Source organism: Choloepus didactylus, chromosome 15, assembly GCF_015220235.1.
Source record: "Choloepus didactylus isolate mChoDid1 chromosome 15, mChoDid1.pri, whole genome shotgun sequence".
Classification (NCBI taxonomy): domain Eukaryota; kingdom Metazoa; phylum Chordata; class Mammalia; order Pilosa; family Megalonychidae; genus Choloepus; species Choloepus didactylus.
Genome location: NC_051321.1, coordinates 80231243 through 80255673, shown reverse-complemented (window position 1 = coordinate 80255673; position 24431 = coordinate 80231243). Strand labels below are relative to the sequence as shown.

General features: G+C 35.1%; 1 protein-coding gene across 9 annotated transcripts in view; it reads right to left on the bottom strand.

Annotated features, from left to right (window-relative positions):
• Positions 1–24431, bottom strand: part of CCSER2 (coiled-coil serine rich protein 2) — a 310783-nt gene that overhangs the window by 191266 nt on the left and 95086 nt on the right. For 8 of the 9 annotated variants that reach the window (XM_037803774.1, XM_037803769.1, XM_037803768.1 and 5 more), the window contains 2 exons: positions 21278–21440; positions 11261–11456 (listed from right to left, as the gene is read on the bottom strand). In XM_037803774.1, the coding sequence (XP_037659702.1) occupies positions 11261–11456; positions 21278–21440 (359 nt within the window). Of the gene's footprint in view, positions 1–11260; positions 11457–21277; positions 21441–22136; positions 22276–24431 lie in introns of those variants that run through there. The other variant, XM_037803776.1, reaches the window with a different exon arrangement.

The window sequence follows — 24431 nt, the reverse complement described above, 5'->3', positions numbered from 1 at the left end:
CTAAAAGAAACAATAAAGTAAGTTATTCAGGCTGAAAGCAAATAACCCCAAACAGTAACTTGATGTGCACAAAAAGCAAAGAACCACCAGTAAAGGTAATTATATAATTATAAAAGGCAGTATAAAGGCATATTTTTCTCTTCCTTTATCTGATTTAAGAAGCACTATATAAAATAATAGGTATATAATATATTGTTGGAACTTCTACATACAAAAATGTCCAGTTCCTAGTTTGCACATGTATACCAAGAAAATAGCACTTATAGCAGTATTATAAGTAATAGGAAAAAAACTGGAAACAAACCAAATAAATATCAAGAGTAAAATGGACAAGGAAATGATGGTTTGTCATACAACAGAACTTCAATACAAAAATGAAAATTAATGAAGTAGAGTTTCATTATGAAGTGAACCTCACAGATAATGTTGAAATGAAAGAACCCAGTCACAGAGTAATACAGTATAGTTTCATTTATATACAGTTCAAGACCAGCCAAAACTAACATACATAGGGATACAAATATGGTTGGTAAGACTATTGAAAAAAAAAAAAAAGAAAATACTAGATTCTGGGGCAAGAAGGCACTGCAATCAAGAAGCAAAAAGGGAAGCTGTTTCACTTCATTATTCACTAAACTGTACTCTTATATTGTATTTACTCTTTCTATGAATATTTGATAAGCTTTTGTTTTCTCCCCATGAGTCACCTGTCATTTCTCTGGTTGTCTGCCGCCAAGCAGTGATCATTCAGCAGCTTCTTAAGTTACTTACCCAGGAGGCAGGAGCTTTAAACATTCCACCCACCCACCACTACCACCACACACACACACTTCCACATACATGCACACCCACACAGAGAACAGAATTATGGGAGGGAAAAAATTCTTCGTTTTATTCTCAAAATTGGGGAGGAGATTATGAAGCTTGTTACCGCAAAGGAGAGGCTAAACCTTCTTACAGTTGTGCCTATGAGTCTCTCCCTGAGTACCTCTTTGTTGCGCAGATGTAGCCCTCTCTCGAGCTAAGCCAACTCGGCAGGTGAACTCACTGTCCTCCCCCCTACGTGGGACCTGACTCCCAGGGGTGTAAATCTCCCTGGCAACGCAGGATATGACTCCCAGGGATGAATCTGGACCCGGCACTGTGGGATTGAGAACATCTTCTTGACCAAAAGGGGATGTGAAATGAAATGAAATAAAGTTTCACTGGCTGAGAGATTTCAAATTGAGTCGAGAGGTCACTCTGGTAGACATTCTTACACACTACATCGATAACCCTTCTTAGGTTTTAATGTATTGGAATAGCTAGAAGTAAGTACCTGAAACTATCAAACTGCAACACAGTAGCCTTGACTCTTGAAGACGATTGTATAACAATATAGCTCACAATGGGTGACAGCGTGATTGTGAAAACCTTGTGGATCGTACTCCCTTTATGCAGTATATGGATGGATGAGTAGATAAATGGGGACAAAAACTAAATGAAAAATAGGGAGCAATGGGGGAATGATTTGGATGCTCTTTTTTACTTTTTTTAAAATTCTTATTCAGATTCTTTCTGGTGTGAGGAAAATGTTCAAAAATAGATTGGGGGTGATGAATGCATAACTATATGATGGTACTGTGAACAGCTGATTGTACACCATGGGTCACTCACCTGTGACATAGCACAGTCATCCCTCAACAGAGGACCAGGGGGTGCACGGCCTGGAAGAGGGACCCACTCGCAAGTCTCAGGAGCCATACGCCAATACCAAGGACTTGTGGGTCAGTGGCAGAGACAAACTGCGGCAGGTCTGAACTGAAGAATTAGACTATTGCAGCAGCTTTAAAACTCCAGGAACACCAGGGAGATTTGATTGTTAGAGCCACCTTTATTCAGTGAGCTCTTAAATATAGAGGACTGTTAAATAAAGCAAAGATTCCAGTGCTCTGAGTTGAGATGAGGGATACAGGGTGATGACAGGGAGGCTGTTGGAGGCTTTCCCTCACACTTGCCTCTGTCTGTTGTTCCCCAAGATATCCCCAGAAGACCGCGGCACCCCAATAGGCCTGGGAGTCATATAGACAGGGTTAAAAAAATCCTGGTTTAATCACTAATTAGCTTTCTGAGCTGCAACTTTTTCAATTATGAGATGAAGCCAGTACCACCTACTTTGCAAAGACTGGAGATAAAGTTTATTAAAGAACTAGAAGAAAGCCCAGCATTCAATACATGTTCGCTGTACAAAAGTTTACATATACAGCTCTGTAAAACATACGCATGAAAGAGAGCACTAAATTTTAACTAATTTTCAAAGGAATTAAACTTAACCTTACACTAAAACTTGGATGCCTACAACAGCCTCCTAAATATTATGATCAAATCATTCCCTCCCCTATTCATTTTCCACAAATCCCTTCAAGTAATATTTTTAAAATACCAGTTTGACCATATCACTCACTTGGCTCACTACTGCCTACAGAATAATGGCCAAACTTGTTTTGTGGCAAACAGGGTCTTCACAATTTCCCTTAAACCTATCTGTCATTCACGCCCTCTTCCCAAGTATCTTACAGTCCAGGACACGTGCCACTTGGTCATGGAGTATACTCCCTTTAAAAAGCTGTTGGATTCGTATTTGCTAGTACTTTGTTGAGCATTCTGCATATATATTCATAAGGGATATTGGTCTATAGTTTCTTTTCTTGTGGTATATTTGTTTGACTTTAGTATAAGGTAATGCTGGCCTCAGAATGAGTTAGGAAGTATTCCTTCTTCTGTTTTTTGGAAGAGTTTGAGAAGGACTAATGTTAATTCTGCTTTAAATGTTTGGTAGAATCCATGAGTGAACTACCTGGTCCTGGACTTTTCTGTGTTGGGAGGTTTTTGATTACTGATTCAATCTCTTTACCTGTTGTAAGTCAGTTCAGATTTTATATTTTTTCTTGAGTCTGTTTTGGTAACCATGTGTTTCTAAGAATTTGCTTCATCTACATTATAGAATTTATTGGTGTACAGTTCTTCATGTTATCTTAAAATCCTTTTTATTTCCGTAAAGTTGATAGTAATGTCTCCACTTTTATTTCTGACTTTAGTTATTTGTGTCTTCTCTCTTTTTTGTCAGTCTAGCTAAAGGTTTAACTTTTGGTTTCAATTTAGCCTTTTTTTCCTAGTCTATTTTTTCTCTAGTCTTTTTATTTCTGCTCTAATCTTTATTTCCTCCATTCTGCTACATTTGGGTTTAGTTTACTCTCCTTTTTATGACTCTTTAAGGTGTAAAGTTAGGTTATTGATTTAAGATCCTGTTAATGTGGGTACTTACAGCTATAAATGTCCCTCTGAGCACCGCTTTTGCTGTATCCATAAGTTTTGGTATATGGACTTCCATTTTGTCAAAGTTTTGTTTAATTTTCCTTGTGAATTCTTCTTGACTCACTGGTTATTGAAGAGCGTGTTTAATTTCCAAACATTTGTGAATTTTCCAATTTTCCTTCAGTTTTTTTATTTCTAGCTTCATTCCATTGTGGTTGGGGAAAGTACTTTGCGTGATTTCAATCTTTAAAACTCTATTGGGACTTCTTTTGTGACCTAATATATGGTCTTTCCTGGAGAACATTCTACATGCACTTGAGAAAAGTGTGTATTCCATTGTTGTTGGGTACAGTGCTCTACATACATTTGTTGGATCTAGTTGGTTTATAATGTTCAAGTCCACCTCCTTAATGATACTGTGTCTAGATGTTCTATTCATTATTGAAAGTGGGGTACTAAGTCTCCAATTATTATTGTACAACTGTCTGTTTCTCCCTTTGTGTCAATATTTGCCTCATATATTTGGGGGTCCTGCTGTTTGATACATATGTGTTTATAACTGTTTTATCTTCTTGATGAATTGACCCGTGTGTCAACTTGGCTAGACTACAGTCAAACTATTGTCTAGATGTTGCTGTGAAGGTATTTTGTAGATTGACATTTACAATCATTTGACTTTAAGTAAAGGAGATTACCCTGCATTACCTGGGAAGGCCACATCCAATCAGTAAAAGGCCTTCAGAGCAAAAACAGGTTTCCCAGAGAAGGAATTCTGCCTCAAAACCACAACATCAATTCCTGTCTTAGTTTCCAGCCTGCTGGCCTTTCCTACAGATTTCAGAATTGCCAGTCCCCACAATGAAGTGAGCCAATAAATCATATATATGTGCGTGTATGTATGTGTGTGTATGTATATACATATAGATATATATATGTATGCATGTGTGCATGTATCCAATGGGTTATATTTGGTTATATACATAAATCTCTTTATGTGTATGTATGTGTATAAATGGTGTTTACATACATCCAGTTGGTTCTGTTTCTCTGGAGAACCCTTACGGGATAAAACCCTTTTATCAACATACAATGTCCCTCTTTGCCTCTTGTAACATTTTTTTTACTTAAAGTTTACATTGTCCAATATTAGCAAAGCCACCCCAGCTCTCTTTGGGTTACAAACTGCATGGAATATCTTTTTCCATCCTTTCACTTTCAACCTATTTGTGTCATTAGATCTAAAGAGTCCGTTGTGGATAGCATATAGTTGATTCATGATTTTTTTACCCATTCTGCCATCTATTTTGACTACTGAATTTAATATACTTACCTTTAAAGTGATTTCTGGTAAGTAAGGACTTCTGCCATTTTGCTATTTATTTTCTATATGCCACATCTTTTTTGGTCCTTGTTTTCTCCAACACCGTCTTCTTTGTTTGTTTGTTTTTTTCTAGCATACCATATTAATTCCCTCTCATTTCTTTTTCTGTATATTGTTTTAGTTTCTTAAGGGCTAGCACTGATATTATAGTTAACTTGTTAAACTTTTAACAATCACTAGACTTGATACCAACCTAGCCTCAATAGCAAGCAAAAACTGTTCCTATACAATTCTGCCTCCCCCCTTTATTTACGTTATTGTCATAAACTACATTTTTATACATTATATACCCATTAATATAGATTTGCAATTATTATTTTATGCATTTGTCTTTTAAATTCTATGTGAAACAAAAACAGGAGCTACAAATAAAAATTACAATAACCCTGGCTTTTAAATTTACCTATGTAGTTACCTTTACAGAGTCCTTTATTTATTTCTACGGCTTTGTGTAACTGCTAGGGTCCTTTTTTATTTCAACTCAAAGGACTCTCTTTAACATTTCTTGTAGGGCAAGTCTTCTGTTGACAAACTCCCTCAGCTTTTGTTTACCTAGGAATGTCTTAATTTCTCCTCCATTTTTGAAGGACAGTTTTGCCAGAAATAGAATTCTTAGCTAACTGTTCATTTCTTTTGGCACTTCAAAACTATCATCCCATTCCCTCTGGCCTCCATGGTTTCTGATGAGATGTCTACTGTTAATCTTACTGAAGATTCCTTGTATGTTCTCAAGAATCTTATTAGGGTTTGTAAAATGATGGCTTTTTAAAATTCTATCATACCTTCCATATTTATTTCCTGGCACTCTTCTGCAAAGTATCATCCTTTATCAAGGATCTCTTTAGTTACTGATATATAAGTTCCACTGGCTTTTGACTGTTTGACAATAATATGTTGTGGTGTGGATCTCTGCATTTACCCTACTTTGAGTTCACCAAGCTTCTTGGATATGTAGTCATATCTTTCATCAGATTAGGGAAGTTTTCAGCCCTTCTGTCTTCAAATATTCTTTTTGTCTCTTCTCTCTCTCCTTCTGGATTCCCATAATATATCTGTTGGTATACTTGATGGTGCCCCACAGGTCCCTGAGGCTGTCTTCATTTTGTTCATTCTTTTTTTTATTTCTGCTCCTGACACTGGATGATTTCAATTGTCCTTTATTCAACTTCATGGGTATTTTCCTCTGCCTGCTCAAATCTGATGCTGAAAACCTCTAGTGAGTTTTTCATTTCAGCTATAATGCTGATCAGCTCCAGATTTATTATTTGGTTCCTTTTTATAATTTCTATCTCTTGACTGATAGTCTCTATTTGTTCATACATTGCTTTCCTGTTTTCCTTTAGTTCTTTGAGCATATTTAAAACAAGTGATTTAAAGTCTTTTATAATAAATCCAACATCTTGGCTTCCTCCAGGACAGTTTCTGCCAATTTCTTTTTGGCCTGTCCTTTATAGCTGATCTGTCCAACCTAGTAACCAATTCAAAATTTCACACTGCAACTACTTGTAACTTAAATTTCTCTTAATGTAACAATGTCACCTCCCCACATCAACTTTTCAGGACATTGACAGCTAAAGAGATCTAGCTAGTTCCCCTACAGAATATCCCACCTTTTGAATCTGTCTGGTTCCTTCCTCTTGGAGTTATTCATTTAGCTTATTCTTCTACCACCTGTTTTTCCTGTAAACAGGAAGTTATAAGTAATGATCTGAGGAACTGAAACTAAATGTTTCAGGCTAGAATATATTACAGATAAAACAGTGTATTTCATGTTGTATCACATCAGAAGATACACATTATCTGGCTAACCCACTCATTAGTGATGGCAAAATTAATCACTTAATTAAGTTTACAACAGTCTGATCTCTCCAATGAACAACTATATGCTTTTTCCTTGCAACTACGAAGTAATTTATATGGTGTCACTTTGGCATTGTAAGAATTATCTGCATCCTCACCACCCATTCACTTAATAGTTATAACAACAATAATTCTGGCATGAAGCAAGAATTTCATTAGGGTTTGTAAAATGATGGCTTTTTAAAATTCTATCATACCTTCTATATTTATTTCCTGGCACTCGTCTGCAAAGTACCATCCTTTATCAAGGATCTCTTTAGTTACTGACATATAAGTTCCATTGGAAAGGCAGAAGAAATGCTTAAGTACTACTCATTGATAGATATTTTTAAAGTAAGAAGTTGTTTTAGGCCACCTCAAAGGATAACAAGTGAGCGGTTATGTTTCTGGTTTTCTCTTTTCTGAGTATCTTACGTACTCATAGGTTTCACTATGAAATATACCTTGTACTATCAAGAACTTGTACTTTTGCTCTTATGGACTCTACCTATCTCAAAATTTCTCACTTAGTAAAAGTAACTTTTAAGAACCCAAATCTCACTTCTCTTTAATGGCATACACTGAATTTCTTCATCTCCATTCTCAGAATATTTTTTCCTTTCTCATATACTGTTTCCTTGCATACCTGTCTCACTGACTAGATTTGTTTTTACAGATAAGTTGAGCATTTTACATCAATGTTATTCAAAGTTTCCTTCACAGATCAGTTGCAGTCCAAAAACTGTTTCATGTCTGCAACACAGTAAAGAGCTTACACCAGAATATAATCAACTAATCAATTAATCATTAAACACACCCTAATTGGTTCAGTTTGCCTTTATTTCTTATTTATTTATTTATTCATTTTACTTTGGTAGCAAGAATTTGTGAGTTAAGGACGAGATATGTTGATTTACATTCTGGCACAAGCTACTTTATCTCTCAATGGACCAGTAACAAATAGTTTGTGTACCAGATATTTTGAATAGCACTGTCTAATCATCATCATTTACCCCATACCAGCTAGAACACAAAATGCATTTAAATAACTGTTTATAGAAAGAATGGCTTCCTGTGAAATAGGCAATTTCTCTAAGCTAGTAATTTACACTAAGGGGAAGTATAGAAAATGAAAAGGTGGTCTCTCATTTGTCCATATCAAGTAGGGCCTCTTCACCAGTCCTGAAGATTAAGAAAACAAAGATAGCAATGAAAGACCATTGGACTACAGGCTAGGCCAGTAACAGAGACAGATAAGATACTATCAAAATTGAATCCACCATTGAATATTGTTTGATTAAAATCAAACTAAAATACACAACTGCACACAAATTACGGCCCATAACGGGTAACAAAAATTTTATATACTTGTATGTAAAATAAGATTCTCAGTAGCTCTATAAACTTCTGTTGTTTCCAATGAGACTATGATATTTATTTTTACTGAGCTAGTATTTACCCAAATCTTGGAAGACTTTATACTTTATTGAAATAAGGACAATTAACTCCCTAAAATAGTAATCTCCTATGAGTAACCTCAAGCAAATACTGGCTGATGGTGTTTATTTAAGATCTTATGTTTGTAAATAAGTGCAAAACTCCACTTCACTAACAGCAAATCCAGCAAATAACAACAAAAAGGAAGACCTGAATCTAATTTTGAACCACTGAAGTTTCATAAGGAAGCACTCATACAACTAAAGTAATCTTAATTTCAAAAATATTTTCCTTCATGATTTTTAAAAAGGAGAGGAATTTTTATTAGAAACGGAAATCTGACCAAATATTTTTATCTCCTCTTAAACCTACACTAATATGATACTGAAGAAATGGTAAAAGTTACAAACTACAATGATAATGAGAATTGAAGAAGGGACAGCAGCAGACAGAAACTTTAATAAATGATTTAGCAGGATCAGTGGAAGATACAGCCTGAAGTATATATAGATGGAAAATATGAATTAAAAGAGAATCAATGTGCCCTCCAAAACCCGAAAGGGTACAAATGCCAGATACAGAAGAAGGTAAGGGTAAGACTCCTTCAGGCTAGAAATGTGGGAATTAACTGAAAGTCTGCATAAGAAAAGAACAGACTCTCAATCTTCCACCTCTATTCTTTGAAGAAAATGCAATAACTTCAGAAAAAAAAACCCTCACTTAGTGAGTGTTGAGAATCTACCAACACCCACTCATCCACCCCTCCACTCACCCATCCATCCATCCATCCATCCATCCATCCATCTTCCATCCATTCATTCATCACCCTACAACGCAGCCAGCCAGGTGACAAACTTGGTTCATGTACGAAGAGTCTGAATCTACTTTTAGGTTATCACGCTTAAATATTAGTAAATAACAAAGAATCATTATATATGCAAACAGAGACTACAAAAGAAAGATCCAAAATAAAAACAAAGAACAAAATGACCCTTAAGAAACAAAGATAATGCAGGGAATCTGAGAACTCTAAATAAACAAAACAAAACAAACAAAACTCTCTATTTAAGATAGTTATTGGCAAAACAAGAATTGAATGGTATAAATAATGAGTGGTATAAATAATGAAATTGAAAATATGCTTCCCAACATAAATAATTCAATAGAAATTGAGGTATGGAATAGAGGGATGAAATAGAAGTTGAGGAAATCTCTTAGAAAATAGAATCAAATCCAAAGGAAAGAGAAATTTGAAAGAAAAAATAAGAGATGGAGAAGATCAATACAGAAGTTTTAGAGTCTGATTACCAGGAATTCCAGAAAGATAACAGAGAAAATAGAGGAAAGAAAATGATCATGATGAAAAAGCCAAGGATCAAGGATTGCCAAGAGCCAGAACCAAGGCCACAGTCTTGAGGGAAAAAGCATTGCCTTGCTGATGCCTCAGTTTTGGACTTCTAGCCTCAAAACCGTGAGCCAATAAATCCCCATTACTTAAGCCAATTCACTGTATGGTATTCATTTCAGCACCACGAAACTAAAACACCCTCAAATTTCTAAGAGAAAACTCACTTCCATTCCAGTATTCCATATCAGCCAATTGAGTAATGCCAATCATACACGAGAGGAAAATAAAGGGATTTTCACTAATGTGGTACCTTAAAAAAAGGATCATTCATTCACCCTTTTTTAGGAAGTAAATTAAGGATATACCCCAGCAAAATGAGGAAATAAACTAAGGAAAAAAGAAGGTACGGCATCCAGGAAACTGTGGGTCCAATCTGAGAACATGGAAGTCCCAGCATGACAGCTCTAGAGAAGCTTTGGACAGTTACCTGCTCCAATTAACAACTGTTAATCACACTGTTTTTTAATTTAATAATATTAAAAGAAAAAATAAAAGGGACGCTATTTGAAATCTTTAGACTGATTTAGCTTTTAACTTCTATTAGCATTTTGGGAAATTTTAAAAATGCCCTAAAATGGTTCTGAAATTTCCTTCTCATAATTCTGTTTTCACTGCATAACAAAAGTAAAGTCAGTTTGGTCAGTGTGCATTATCTAAAATTCCCAAAGTCATACTGACAAAATTAGCCATTAAGAGATTTGGCATTACATAAATAAAAAAACACATTTTTCTATTTTATAGTACTAATCACTGGTTAGCAATTCACCTATTCCCTCCTCAATTATGTTCCATCTCTAATTCTTAGTGGTGACCTGGTCTTAATAGCTGATCATTAAAATGCTTCTCTATTCAGAGCAGTAAACCCAGACGAAAAAGAAGGCACAAGGTATAGTTAGTACGATAACTTGCTCAGGTGGGTATTTAACATATGTTAATTACCTACCCCCAACAGCCTCCTTCCTTTTCCTTCACTCCTGATAAAAAAAATTCTCTCTCCAGATCAACCAGCAAAGAAACCAGGAATTCTACAATTTGGTCCCTCCTCTTAAGAAGTTACCACATAGGCTGCTAAAGAAGGTGACCAGAAAGAAATTTGGGCAACAGAGAGAAGTCAGACGCTTCTTTCGCAACCAAAGTTTTAAGCTAAATGTGGCTAGTCCACAAATACAAAGATAGATTCAAAACCAAACAAAAGGTATTCAATATTTAAAGTCAGTATTTTATTCCTTAGTTTTCTGCTTTGCATCTGATCTTGTCTGTGAGTGCTAAATTGAAGGTTTATGCAAAGAAAGTACTAAGGAACTCAGAAGCCAAGTTCTTTCATTAGCTCATCCTTTCACATCACTGCTGAGTCCAGATTCTCTCAGACAAAAAAATCAGAGGACTGGGGTATATTAAACTTGGAGGTCCCAATCAAAAATTAAATAATGTGACTAGTAAATGCAAACATACCAGTAAATTTTATGACTACCATACACAAGTTAAACTGTTAGGTTTCTTATTACTCTCTTGGCTGAAATTACAGTAGCAGCACTGATTACTGAATGCCAACTCTGTTTCAGGTATTATACTGCACAATTTACAACTACCATTTCTACTTCTCTCAACAATCTTGCAACATAGGTTCTATAAAAATGAGGGAACGAAAGCAGAGAAACTGGCTTATCAAATATCACACAGCTCATGTATGCTGGGGACTATACTGAGACTTGATTCAAAATCCCATGTTTTCTCTCCCATAAAAGTTTCTATCGTGTACTACTGACAAGTATTTTTTCCACAAAAATCTAAATAGACATGTTAAAAAACAAGGTAACTTTATTAAAGGAAAAAAAAAAAGTAAATTCAATCCATTTTGAAATTTAAAATATCAGAGCTGGAAATGCTCATTATCTACTCACTTGATGCAACAGACGTTTCAGTTTGAGTAACTGAGTTTTTACAGCAGTGCAATCCTGGACCATGTGTCGGAGGGTCATCTCATCCAGTATCACCGTATTTTCTGGTACATCTACAAACATCTTCTGAGCCTGGAAAAATGGGGTCCCTCCATAGCTTTCAAAATGACCCAAAGGAGATTCTCTATAGGGAGAGCCTCTGGAAGGGTAGGGAAGGGAGGTGGGGGAAAAGATATACAATTCAATTTCAGAAAGAAAGAAAGGGAAAGAAATTATCGCAGTGATTACAACAAATCATTTATTATTATCACAAAGCCTTTGACTTGTACTCACCTCAGTCACTAAAGATGTCTCCACTGAAAGGCCCAACAGGCTCTTAGTTGTCATTAATAAAATTGTCTTACACATACCCACCACCCTTTATTTGTGTGCATTTTGCACTTGGGTTGAATAAAATTTCCTTGGGAACAAGAATAGAAACACAATACCCTGGAAGGGCCTTCTCGGACAAAAATTATGCTTATTCTTCCTTTTCTCTATTGATTGCCTGCTCTTAACTTTTGGCTTTGCCTGGCCCTATAATGGTTTAGCCCCATAACTATGCTACCCAATTTTAATTCCCAGCTTGAGCACATCCCTGAACTCCCCATTTCTTGCACATTCTGGAAGGCAGTTAAGAAGATATACTGTTATTTCTTCTAGTATTTTTACCGAGTTGATAAAAAATCTTTTCCAATAAAAGATTAAACAAGGCTTTATAAAAGTGTTATACATACTACATATTTCCTAATCTTAAATTGCATTTAAAAGTATATTCTAAAAGCCCCTAGAGGAGCTGAGAGAGGAAGCCACTGAAGCCAGAAGCTGAAGGCAAGGAATCCTGGGAAAGAAGCACCAGTAGGCGCAGGCCACATGCCTTCCCATGTTACTGAGGTGTCCCAGATGCCATTGGCCTTTCTTCAGTGAAGGTATCATCCTGTTGATGCCGTAATTTGAACATTTTCATAGCCTTAGAACTGTAAATTTGTAAGCTAATAAATCCCCATTGTAAAAGCCAAAAAAAAAAAAAGTATATTCTAAAAAATTTTTACAATTCCTTTCAATTTCACCCAAAAATAAACATAGAGTAAGAAAAAAATATTAGGGATAATTTGTTTAATAGGAATGAAAAGCACAATCTTTTAACCAGAAGTCATAGTTATAGCAATTTAAAATTATCAAATTCATATGACACATTATTCAAGTTAGTTCTTACAAAGCAAGAATTTATTATGTATGTGAAATCTCAATATTTAAAATTTTACATTGAAAAAGTATTCCCTCCAAAATAATGGCAGTGTTATATCAGGATTTTAGTTAAATTCATCATGCATTGAATTTGAAAAAGTCTGATCAAGTTCTGGAAAAATACAGCTTTACTAAATTTTCTACCTTTTAACAAATATTCCTAAATCTCTGAATTCTTAAGTTCTCAATATGAGCTTGGTTTTCACAATCACCTTTTTTTTAAACTTCTTCATATACGTGATTTCAAGCCTGACATTTTTTTTAGCTGAAAAAATTATTTTTAAGAATTTCAAAATATTTAATCCATAGGTAAGACCATATAATTCTATTTTATTATTATTTGTTAAAAATACTATTGAATTATTAAATTTCAAGTACTGATCAATTATTATAAATATGCTCATCTATGACTGATGCACAATCAATTCACAGAGTGATAAAAAGCATAGAGTTCTGAAAAGTTAATAGAACAGTGATACAAAAGTATAGAATCAATTGACAAATGAATACAGAGATGATAAGGGTTATGTTTCCAGAAAACAAAGTTGGTATACTTTGGGGAAAATTTCCTGAGTAGGAAAGGACCCAGGATAACCTACACAAAGTATGAGGTTTGGGTTTGATTGGAAAGAGAAGTCAAAGACTTTCCAGAAAAAGAAAAATAACGGCACAAAGTACGAGGCACATTGTCCAGACACACTCTTAAATACAGCATATGATGAGATCACAGATAGCCTGAATCGAATTTATTCTTCAAATCCATCCTTCAACATATGCTTCCCTCAGACTCACTTCTTAATCCACACCCAACTTCCTGAAATCCCCAAAACATGCGACCACCTTCCTCATCTCCAAACCCATGTCCTTTCCTTCTCTTTCCCAGTCTACCCACCCTGTCCTCCACTCTGCCCTTGATCCACATAAATCCTCCTCATCTCAGGTTAGCTGGCCCTTCATCAGGGAAGGCTTCCTTAATTTCCCAAAGCAAGATTCGGAACTTGCACAGATGTCCCTATAAAGCCCTGTACATGCCCTATTAGAATACTTATCACACTATGTTTGCATTTGTTTGCAATCTGCACCAAATTATAAACTTCATGAAGAGACATACTGTGTGTTTTTCTCCTTTGTATCTGAAGACTTTCATGGGGGGACTGAATGTCAGAGCAAAGAGCTTGGAATTTAACAACTAGGTAATTTTTTAAAGCTTAAGTCTCTGATGTTCTAAAATTCTCATGTTGTGACATGACAAAAGCAATGCTTTACAATTGTAATCTGGAACCAGTCACATTAAAAATAGCCCTAGTTAGTAACCAAATTAAAATTTGCTTCTTATTTTGCCAAGTAAGTAAAAGACAGATTAGAGAAGGAAGATACTGAAGAGATGGCCAGGAATCTATTGCACGAGAATCAGATACAGAATAGGGACTTTTTTTAGGTTGACAAAAATGTGAATCAAATGCAAGGAACCTAATGACTTAAAAACATTTCGAAGGAAGTCAACAAGTCTTGGTCACTAACTGAATATATGGAAAAGAACAGGCATCTAGAAAAGCCACAGTAGAGCAAAAGAGGATTAGGTTTTAATCCTGGCTGACAGTAACTAGCTATTGAAAAAACGTAGTATCTTTGACCACAGTATCTTTCTCTCTCAGTATTCTCCACTGACTACAAAATAAGGCTCATATATCTTAGAGGTTGCATCTCAAATACCTCCATGCTGAGACCCAAACCAGAACGTACATCTTCTCCCAGTAATGTAATGCTAACCTCCTCCATGAAGTCCTTCCTGATCCCCTCAACTAGATAAAACCACCATTTTATGACCCTTATGTTACGTTGCAGCATAAATTATAGATATCTGTATACATGTCAATTCTAGTCACCTTGTAAGCCCTTTGACAACAGGGACCATATCATATTGATTTTTATATTACCCACATAAATTATGTACATCAAACCTCAGCTCTATCACTCATTAGTTACATAACATACTGGGCAATATATTTAATCTCTCTGTGCTTCATTTTTCTCATTTATAAAATGGAGATAATAACAGTACTTACCTCATAGGGTTGGTATAAGGATTAAATGAAGAATTACATGTCAAAATGCTTACAGCAGTGCCTAGCATATAGGAAACATTAAATAAAAGCCAACTATTATTGTATTATTATTTTTACTATGAATGATTTCCAACTTCTTTATATTGAAAAATTCTCAATCAAAAATGTCAAAACAATAATATACTACCGACCAGATATCCTTCACCAATATTTGCCCATTGTTAAAATGTTGGCACATTCACTTTATATCTGTGTATTTGTTTGCTAAGCCATTTAGTCCATAAATCGTAAATAACATAACACCTCCCTGGAGGACCATGTGGAGTTTGCTGGAAAAAGTGAATATACCTGAGTGCCAAGATGCAGAAGGAGACAAATGAAGAGAAAATAAATGTATAGTAGAGATGATTTTCAGAAAATAAAAGGAGATTGTAAATACAGGAGTTAAAAGAAAAAAAAAGTTGAGAAATAATGAAGCTTCTGAGATTTCAAATTCTGAGAAGATGGTACAGTTCATACATGAGAACCTGAATCTTTCAACACAATGAGAGGTAAAATCACCTTCCTAGAGTGAAGTGAAAAATCTAACGATTAAAGGCTCAAAGAGGGTAAAGAATATGGTGGCAAATAAACAATAAACATGGAACAAAAAGGGGATTACTGACCACAACACCTCACTTTAGGTTAACAGGAATACACTTGTTCTTGAGTACAAATTTTAACAACCCTAGATTTCAGAGGCAGGAGCAGAGAAATCAAGTGGGAAAAGGAAGAGAAGACAACGCATTGCTATGGGGAATACAATGGAAGCCTTCCAATGTGTTAGTGAAGGCAGATTCTGTGTGGTCAACCCCGCCACAGACCAGCCAGCAGAAAAATGGGTAAAGGCCAGAGTGAAGTCAGTGGTTAAAGAAGCATGGGAAAGAATTGCCCACTATCACCAATATAATTTAACATTATTCTGGAAGTACAGCCAGTGAAATCAAAAGGAAAAAAATAACATGTGGAAAAACTACAAAAATAAGTTTTGAAAAAGCAGCCTTTTAAAAAAAAATCCATTTAAATGGAATCCACATATAGTAGAAGCACCTGACATGTTCCATCCACAGACCTAACAGATAATCACTGTATTGTAGTTTTAGGAGAATCTCCTCAAATATATGGCTATATTTATAAATATCTATTTTCCCTCCCACCCTGCTTCTTGATCACTAAGATGTGTGATCTGTGCTAATCTTAAAGTTTACAATTCGTAGATTAGACACTCAAGTGAGGAGGACGGGGGTATGCCTGCACATGCGTGAGAAAGATTTTTCTTTTTCATTTCTTTCCCAATACAAGTCAAAGTTTTGAATTCATGAAATCTTTCTAGTGTTTCTTTTGTCAGCATTAAAAATTACATATTAAAAGTTAAATATATCCCTAATGAGGTTGAGCATCTTTTCATATACTTATTGGCAATTTATATACCTCTTTGGAAAAATGTTTCTTCAAGTCCTTCGCCCATTTTTCAGTTGGGTTGTCTTTTGGTTGTTGAGTTGCAAGAGTTCTTTACAGATTCTGGATATTAAGCCCTTAACATACATGATTTGCAACTATCCTCTCCCATACTAAGTGAGGGATGTCTTTTCATTTTTATGTTCACGGATATATAAGCATATATATGAGAGGAAGAAACAGTACTGGAAAAACTGTCAAAATCGACGTTTTCAGAACTCTGCAAATCAACCAAAGAACATTTACTGAATAAAAATGCCTGCATCTCAGTGAGAACAGGGAGCTTCATGCTGTTTTAACTTACCTTATTCCCATTTTCATCTCCCCGTTCTGTGATAGCCTTCCAAACCAAGAACATCACAGCCATTAGAGCTGTGAAATACAGTGGTCACTAAAGGGACAGGATGGCTTTGAAACTCTCAAAAAGCCCAAAGCTTAAATCCCAGAGAACGGTTACTATATGACCTGTCTGGCAACTCCCTAAGAAAGATTCATTCTTAGGGCTTTTCTTTATTGGATGTGATTCAGAGCTGACTCAGGGCAAACAACCTTGTTGAAAAAATCAGTGGCAACTATTTAACATCTCAACTGCCTGAGCCAGTAACATCAGTTGGGGAATATAAGAAGCTGACCAAAACACTTCAAAGAAAAATCTGGGGAATGAGCTGTCGATAGGAGGCTTTGTAATACTCCAATATATTCTCAGAAATTCAGAAAGCATGGAAGCCAAAAGACAGTAGGATGACATACTCAAAATGCTGAAAGGAAGAGACTGTAAACCAAGAATTCTATTACAACAAACTATCCATTAAAAGGGGGGAGGGGAATTAAGACATTCCCCAATAAACAAAACTGAGGTTTTTTTTGGTAGCAGACCTTATTTCAGGCTGAAATGAAAGAATACTAGACAGTAACTTGACTCAACATGAATAAACAACACCAGTAAAGGTAACTACATAGGTAAATATAAAGCGCAATATATATGTATTTTAGTTGATAACTCTGTCCTTCTCTCGTGTAATTTAAAAGACAACAGCATAAAACTAAAAGTATAAAATCATGTTGATGGGCTTATAATGTAAAAAGAAATAGTTTTTTGACAACAGCACAAAGAGGAGAAGGACATGGAGCTACACTGAGCAAAGATTTTGTACAGTATTGAAATTGACTGAATTAATACAAATGAGACTTTTAAATTATGATGTTAATGGTATTCTCCAGGAAAACCATTAATAAACTAACTTTGAAAAAAAACTAAAAAAAAAAAAAAAAAAAACATCAGGGAATTAAAAATGGTATACTAGTAAATATCTAACACCAAAAAAGGGAGTAATGAAGGATCAAAGGAATAAAAAAAAAAAGACACCTAGAGAACTAATTACAAAATGACAGGTATAAATCCTACCTTATTAGTAATTACTTTAAATGTAAATAGATTAGGCACTTCAATCAAAAGGCAAAGACTGGCTGAAGGGCTTATAAATGATCTAATTATATGCTGTCTGCAAGTAACATATGTTAGACTCAAGGACACAGATTAAAAGTAAAAAGACAGAAAAGTACACTATGTAAAGAGTAAACAAAGAGAGCCGGAGTGGCTATCCTAACAACATATAAGATATAGACTTCAAATCAAAAATTGTTACTAGAGACAAAAAGACATTTTGTAATAATAAAAGGGTCAATCCATCAAGAAAACATAACAGAAATATACACGCACTTAACAGAGTCCCAATATACACTAAGAAAAACCAACAAAACTGATGGGAGAAATGGATAACTCAATAATCAGAGTTTCTTCTTCGGTTTCCTCTGACTCATTTGTTACTTAGAAGTGTGCTATTTAATTTCCACTTATTTGTGAGTTACCCAATTTTTCCCTGTAACTTATTTTGAATTTCATTTATTATGGTAGAAAATATACTTTGTATTATTTCTATGATTTTTCTATTTATTAAGGTTTTTTCATGAATTAGCATATGCTCTGCCCCAGAGGATAGTCATGTGCACTAGGAAAAAAACTGTATATTCTGTTGTTGGAGGTGGGAGTGTTGTACAGATGTCTGGTTTATAGTGTTCATCTCTGTCTAGCTGTTCTATTCATTATTGAAATGGGGTATTGCAGTCTCCAAGTATAACTGTTGAATTGTCCTTTTCTCCCTTCATTTCAGTTTTTGCTTCAAGTAATTTGGTGCTCTATTAATTGGGTGCTTACATGTTTATAATTGTTCATATCTTCCTGGGGGATTGACCCTTTTATCAATATAAAATTGTCCCTCTATATTACTAGTAACATTTTTTTGTTTTCAAGTTTATACTGTCTGACCTTAGTATAGTCTGCTCCAACTTTTTTTGTGGTTACTGTTGGCATGATTTATCCTTTTCCATCCTTTAAATTTCAATCTATTTTTGTCTTTAAATCTACAGTATGTCTCCTATAGACAGCAATTAGTTGGAGCAAGTTTTTTTATCCAGTCTGACAATCAGTACCTTTGAATTGTATTGCTTAATCCATTCATATTTCTTATATATTATATCTAATTTATAATGTATTATAAATTATTTATAATTTTAATATATGAAAAACATTGTATAATCCTCCTATAAAATTCATTTAACCTTGTTTAACTTGTTCATTTCCATACTCATTTGACCAGATCATCTCTCTTTTCTACATCTATTTACATCCCGAGAACACAGTTTGAAAAATGTCCTTAATTTTTTTGATAGCTGACTAATCAACCTCAGCTTGATCATTCCAGGGACAGAAATGATGACCTCCAAGTAATTCATTTCATTCTTCAGAGTCTGATTAAAAGTCTAGCATCAACCTGAAATGTGCTACCCTTTATCTTAAAATGCAGAGAAGATAGTTCTGCTATCTAGAGTCAGAGATCACATCTCATTCCTACAAATGACCCAGTGACCAGCTGTGGTACACTTAGTTGTCCTCTGAAAATACCACACCCTTTAACATATGCTTTTTGCACATGCTCTCTTCTCCACTTGGAATATTCAACTTACTCCTACAGAAACCACTCCCCTGAAATCTCTATAGTCATATTTGTAGAATCAGTTCAATAATAATTTCCATTCCACCACACTATCTCTGGACAAAATTCAGTTGCTACATGCTCCTGGAATCCTTTATATATCATTTTATTGAGGCCCCCATCATCACTGCACTAATACTGCACTGTAGCTGTTTACATATCTGTCTCTTCTGAAGGCTCTGAGCATCCCAGCAGCAGCTGTAAGCATTAACTACCCATCTTTGTATGGGATGGAAGAGGCCCATGAATCTTATACCAAACATATAATTGCAATTATTCTTGCTAAGCTCACTCACTGCAGAATTCTTTTTATCATTTTCAACACAATGTTCTAAGAAGACATTACCAACCAACAGCTTTCCCCTCTCACACCATCTCCAAATTCATCCCAGCTTGAGAACTTAGCACTGTCTGACATATAGGTTCTCTATGAATACATCTGTTAAATGAACGGATGAATGTATAAATCTTAAAGCAACGGTTCATGTTTTAGTTAGGCTTTAAAATTTTCTTAGGTAGGTTTAAAATTTACTATCTTATAAACTCACCATCAAAGATTATGAAACTGTCTTTATTAGTAATGAAGACTATCTTTACATCAAGCTCTTGCCAAATAATACTAACTTAAACTCTCTGATGTCCATTCCTTTACCAAAAACCCAGCTGCGATAATGGAACAGCCAAAATAATACTTGAAGAATAACTACTCCATGTGCTTTTCCAGGTCTTTCAAATTTTATCTCTGCATCAAATGATACCAATAGAAGGATTTTTACTTAGACCTTGTTGATTCGTGACCCACTGCAAACTCCTTTGCTGTCTTGAAATAGAGTTCTTTGTCACTTACAATGAGAAAATAAGTGATCAATAGCCATAAGGAATTAATCATTATTCCCACTTTAGGAAGCTGTCTGGGACATACTCACTATATCACAAAGTACTCTCCTTAGGAGAACTCATGCAAACAAGTCTCTTAGGTTTCTGTCTCAAAGACAAATCAATTCAGGAGAAACACAACCTTTATCTTACAATGTAAATCTTGTAATGGATAAAGTTTTGTTCTTTGCTTTTGCTGCAAGAAATCTTAGAGCCAAATTTTTTTTATCTTACTTCAGGAACTCTACAGGGCTATTTGTTATACATTCTTGCACAACAATCTTACAACTAACTATTATTTTCCTTCCATTATTTCCTCTTTAACCCAATTTTATAATTTGTATTGTGAATGTCTTCCAAAATGATCTCAAATCCCTTGTGGAAGGAGATGGGGAGTGAAAAGGAAAACTATTAAAAATAACAACTCTAATTGGGTACCTACCCTAAGGCAAATACTGCTCCAGGTACTTTTACCCCTGATGCTCAAACACTGAGAGAAAGGCATTATCAATTAAATTTTATAAATGGTAAACTGAAGTAGAGAGGGGTTAAGTAAGTTATCTAAGCTTGCAAAGCTAATTGTGCCAGGCCAGGTTTTGATGCCAGGTTTGAATGACTGCAGAGCTCCATCTCACTTAAGGTCTCATCAAATTAAAGGCTATCCTACATTTCAAAAAAGAAAAGACATCTAGCCATTGCACAGTACCCTCTCCTGTTTCTAATAGCTCTTGAGAAATCAATTTTAAAATTTCATCTTATCACATTAGGAAAAGAAGACAAATCATGTGGCATCAATTTTACATGTCATTTAGAAAAAGTATATCAGCTATATCAATGAAGTTATAATTAGGATATTTGTTTTTCCTGCTCCTTTGTTTTATTTTACCTGGAAATGTTTATTTTTTTATTTTTTTATTTTTTTTAAATAAAGTTAAAAAAAAAAAGTATAAACTTTAACAAAGTCGACATTTACTCTTTCCCAAATAAGAATTAGAAAATCACACCATGACCGAATGTCCAGATATCATATGTACATAAAATACTTACATTTATGGTGAAATTAATGAAAAAAAGATTTAGGCCAAAAGGAAAAGACATACTATTTCAATTCGTTCCATATACAACTAAATGTTTTTTGGCACCTCTAGAAACCAGAAAAAAAAAAGTTTTTTTGGTGGGGAACATTATGATTCCAAACTAATCAGAGGCTAGAAATGAACTATGAATAAAAGAACGCTCACCTGCTCAGGTCACTTTTTCCATGGTGCTGGTAGTGGCCAGGGTGGCTGAGGTGGTAATGCTCCTGCGCACTCCACCTCTGGGGCGGCCTTTTCCAAAATCCTTCCTGAGACTGCCGGGCATTTCTGTCTGATCGATCAAAGCGGTTCATATTGTCATGCTCCACTAGACAGATTTAAAAGCAAAACACTATCAACATGGGCACACTCTCTGAAAGTTAATGACATGTAGCTTGATAAATTGATGCTGCTGAAAACAGAAAAGTAATATTCTAAAAATACCAGTCATTTATGTTAGCAAATCACAAAAATCAAGATTTGCAGGAAAAAATAACTACTTCTTTTGGTGAAAACTGAATTTTCTATTAGTCGAACTGAAGTAAATTACAATACTTTTATTTCAGTTATTTAAGTAAACAATTAACCCAACTGTCTTAAAACAAGCAAAGTGCCCTTGAGATCAATATCAAACACTGCAAACACCAATAATCAGTTTTTTAAATGACTTTCATTGCTATCACTAGTTGGTTCTGATTTCAGAGTGAAAATCACGGGAAAAAGATTTTAAATCTAGCAAAGAACCCATTCCGAAAAATGAATGTCACAATTAAACTTCACTGACTTCAAGAAACACAGATTAACTTTTCAACCAAAACAAAGCATACTTTTAAATTAAGCTCACACTTTAAGAAAGTAAGACGCTTCAGTCTGCCTGCAGTGAAAGCCTGTTCAAAAAGTCTAAAATGCAGTGAAAACAAAGCCAGTACTTTGCTCCAACAAATAGTGCACTCCCTGAAAACCACATACCACAAAAACATGAGAAGAATCTCTTTGAAACACCCCGAGCTTCTCCTTCACTTACCCAAACACTGTCTCCTCACATATCTGAGCTCTCACTGAGAGGGGTACTTTGTACAAGGGGGACATTGTGCGCCTTGGCCGCCTCCTCAGACATAGCTGCACGGAAGGCTCTGACAGACAGGCCTTCCTTCCTGCTCCACTCCCGGCCCTCCCTGTGGGAAGCAAGCCCAGTGCACCCTGTGACTCCATCTTCGCTCACTGGTTACATAGCTACTGAGTTAGAACTGTTGCTAAAAATACAACCAAACACTAACCCAACCAAGGAAAAGGAAAGGTTTCCTTCATCTGAGAATTATTGCATGAGAAAGTTCAAGTCCTGTATGTTCCAAATTCCTTGTGAGAAAAAGCTTAAGAAGCAATGCAATCTCCATTAAAAAAAAAAAGGTCACTTCTTTCTTCGTAAAAAAGTGACTCGACTCTAATCTTTCACTTTAACTTAAAACTTTTTAAGTTGAAATGTAAAGAGAGATCCATTACGGTATACCAGTAAAAGCAAACTCCCCCACTCCAAGAAAAGATGGTAGTTAAATTGTCATGTTCAATTCTCAGATACACTGAACTCATTTTCATGTATATTCTCTAAATGCATAACAATGTTGAAATTTTGTTTACATTCATTAGGAAAGTCCATTTTCAAAGAAGAAAAAAATCCTATACATTTTAGGTGGACCCACCAATAGTTTTTTAAAGAAGCCTTACATGTGGGATTATTTCAAATAATTTCTTGTCATCTTAAATTGGATACATCAAGATTTTTTTTTAAGTTCAATTATAGAAAACCTGACTGTTAGATTAAAAAAAAAAGGCATTGTCACAATTAAACCAAAAAAATTAGGAGTAGAAAATAAGACTGCAAAAGAAAAATAATAGAAAAATAATCCTAAAAAGGTTTAAAATTGCTTTTAGCTTAGTTCCTTTAGTAACATCACTTATAAATTCATATTTGTACTATACTCATGGATTCAGTTAAGTCCCTTAAGCATTTCTACGTGGCAGTAAAATGTTACCTTAGCTTAAGCAACTGTATATAGCTAAGGGATAACATATTTTTCCTTAATTCAGGCAGAAAAAATTCCATTCACTACCAAAGCATTTTTTTCATAATAAGAACCTGGTATATTCTTGGGATGATAACAGTGCACAGAGAGTAACTAGAAGCCAAAAAAATCAGCAAACAGGCCAGGAAATGGGTTAAATATTGTGGGAAATTACAATGCAGAAATTGATACACTGCTTTTGTATTCTCTAATGGTTTGTGACCATCCAGATACTACAGGCTCCAATTTAAAGCATCTTTATTGAAACTTGAACTCAACCATGGGCAGGAGGGCAAATAAGCATTTGAAACAAACATTTGCCTTGACCACAAAAGACTAAAATTTGCATTGAGACAGCAGGAGCTCAAACTCTAGGAGAAAAGACTGTTCCAAGGCTCGGCAGGAAAGTGCCCTGCTTATATTCCTACCTGAGGCACCCACCAATCACATGTTCCACAGACTTGAAAATGTTGTACCTCACTGTTCAGAAGGTAATGTGAAATAACACTGATAGTGGTTTCTTAGAAAATATTAAGGGTTACTGACACGATAAAGGAAATAATATAGAAAAGAAGACAGAAAACAAATAAGAGAGAGAAATCAAAACCAGTTTCCAGATGCTGATAAATGGAGTAACAGGACAAACAAGACTAAGGTAGAAAATTAGTTCCTCTGAATCAGTAATGCCACAGGGAATGGTGAGGCCTGTGGCAAACTAAAGAAAGGGTACTGGCAAACTTGAAGGCATCCCAATTCAAAAATTTTGTAATCCAATGTGCTGAGCGAAGTATCTGCAGGTCAGATTTGGCCCTAACTATGAGTTTGGGACCCCTGCTAGAGAATGAATATGACTTCTGTAGGAAGGCTCCTGCTCCAAAGGTAAAAGATAGCAGAATTTAGTAGTTCTTTGCCTATGAGTAAAGACAGAGAGACAATATCAGGAACTTTCATCCTGTGGCAAGGGACAAATGATCTCAGGTGGCTAACTGAAAGGCATGTGTCACGAGGATACATATGCCTAATAACCACCATACTCATTTCTTCTGATTGGATGTAGAACAAAATATGACACTCAAAGTAACCTGCATTATTCTCTTATAATTTTAAGGCCTGAGATGATAATAGAACACACAAGAAGTATATCCATCTGTGACTAACATCACAAAAAAGCTTTTTATCTGAAATTTCGTTTGAAAGGGAAAAAAGTTCATGTAAAAAAAAAAAGCATAAACCTTGTAATTACTGAACACAATCAATAC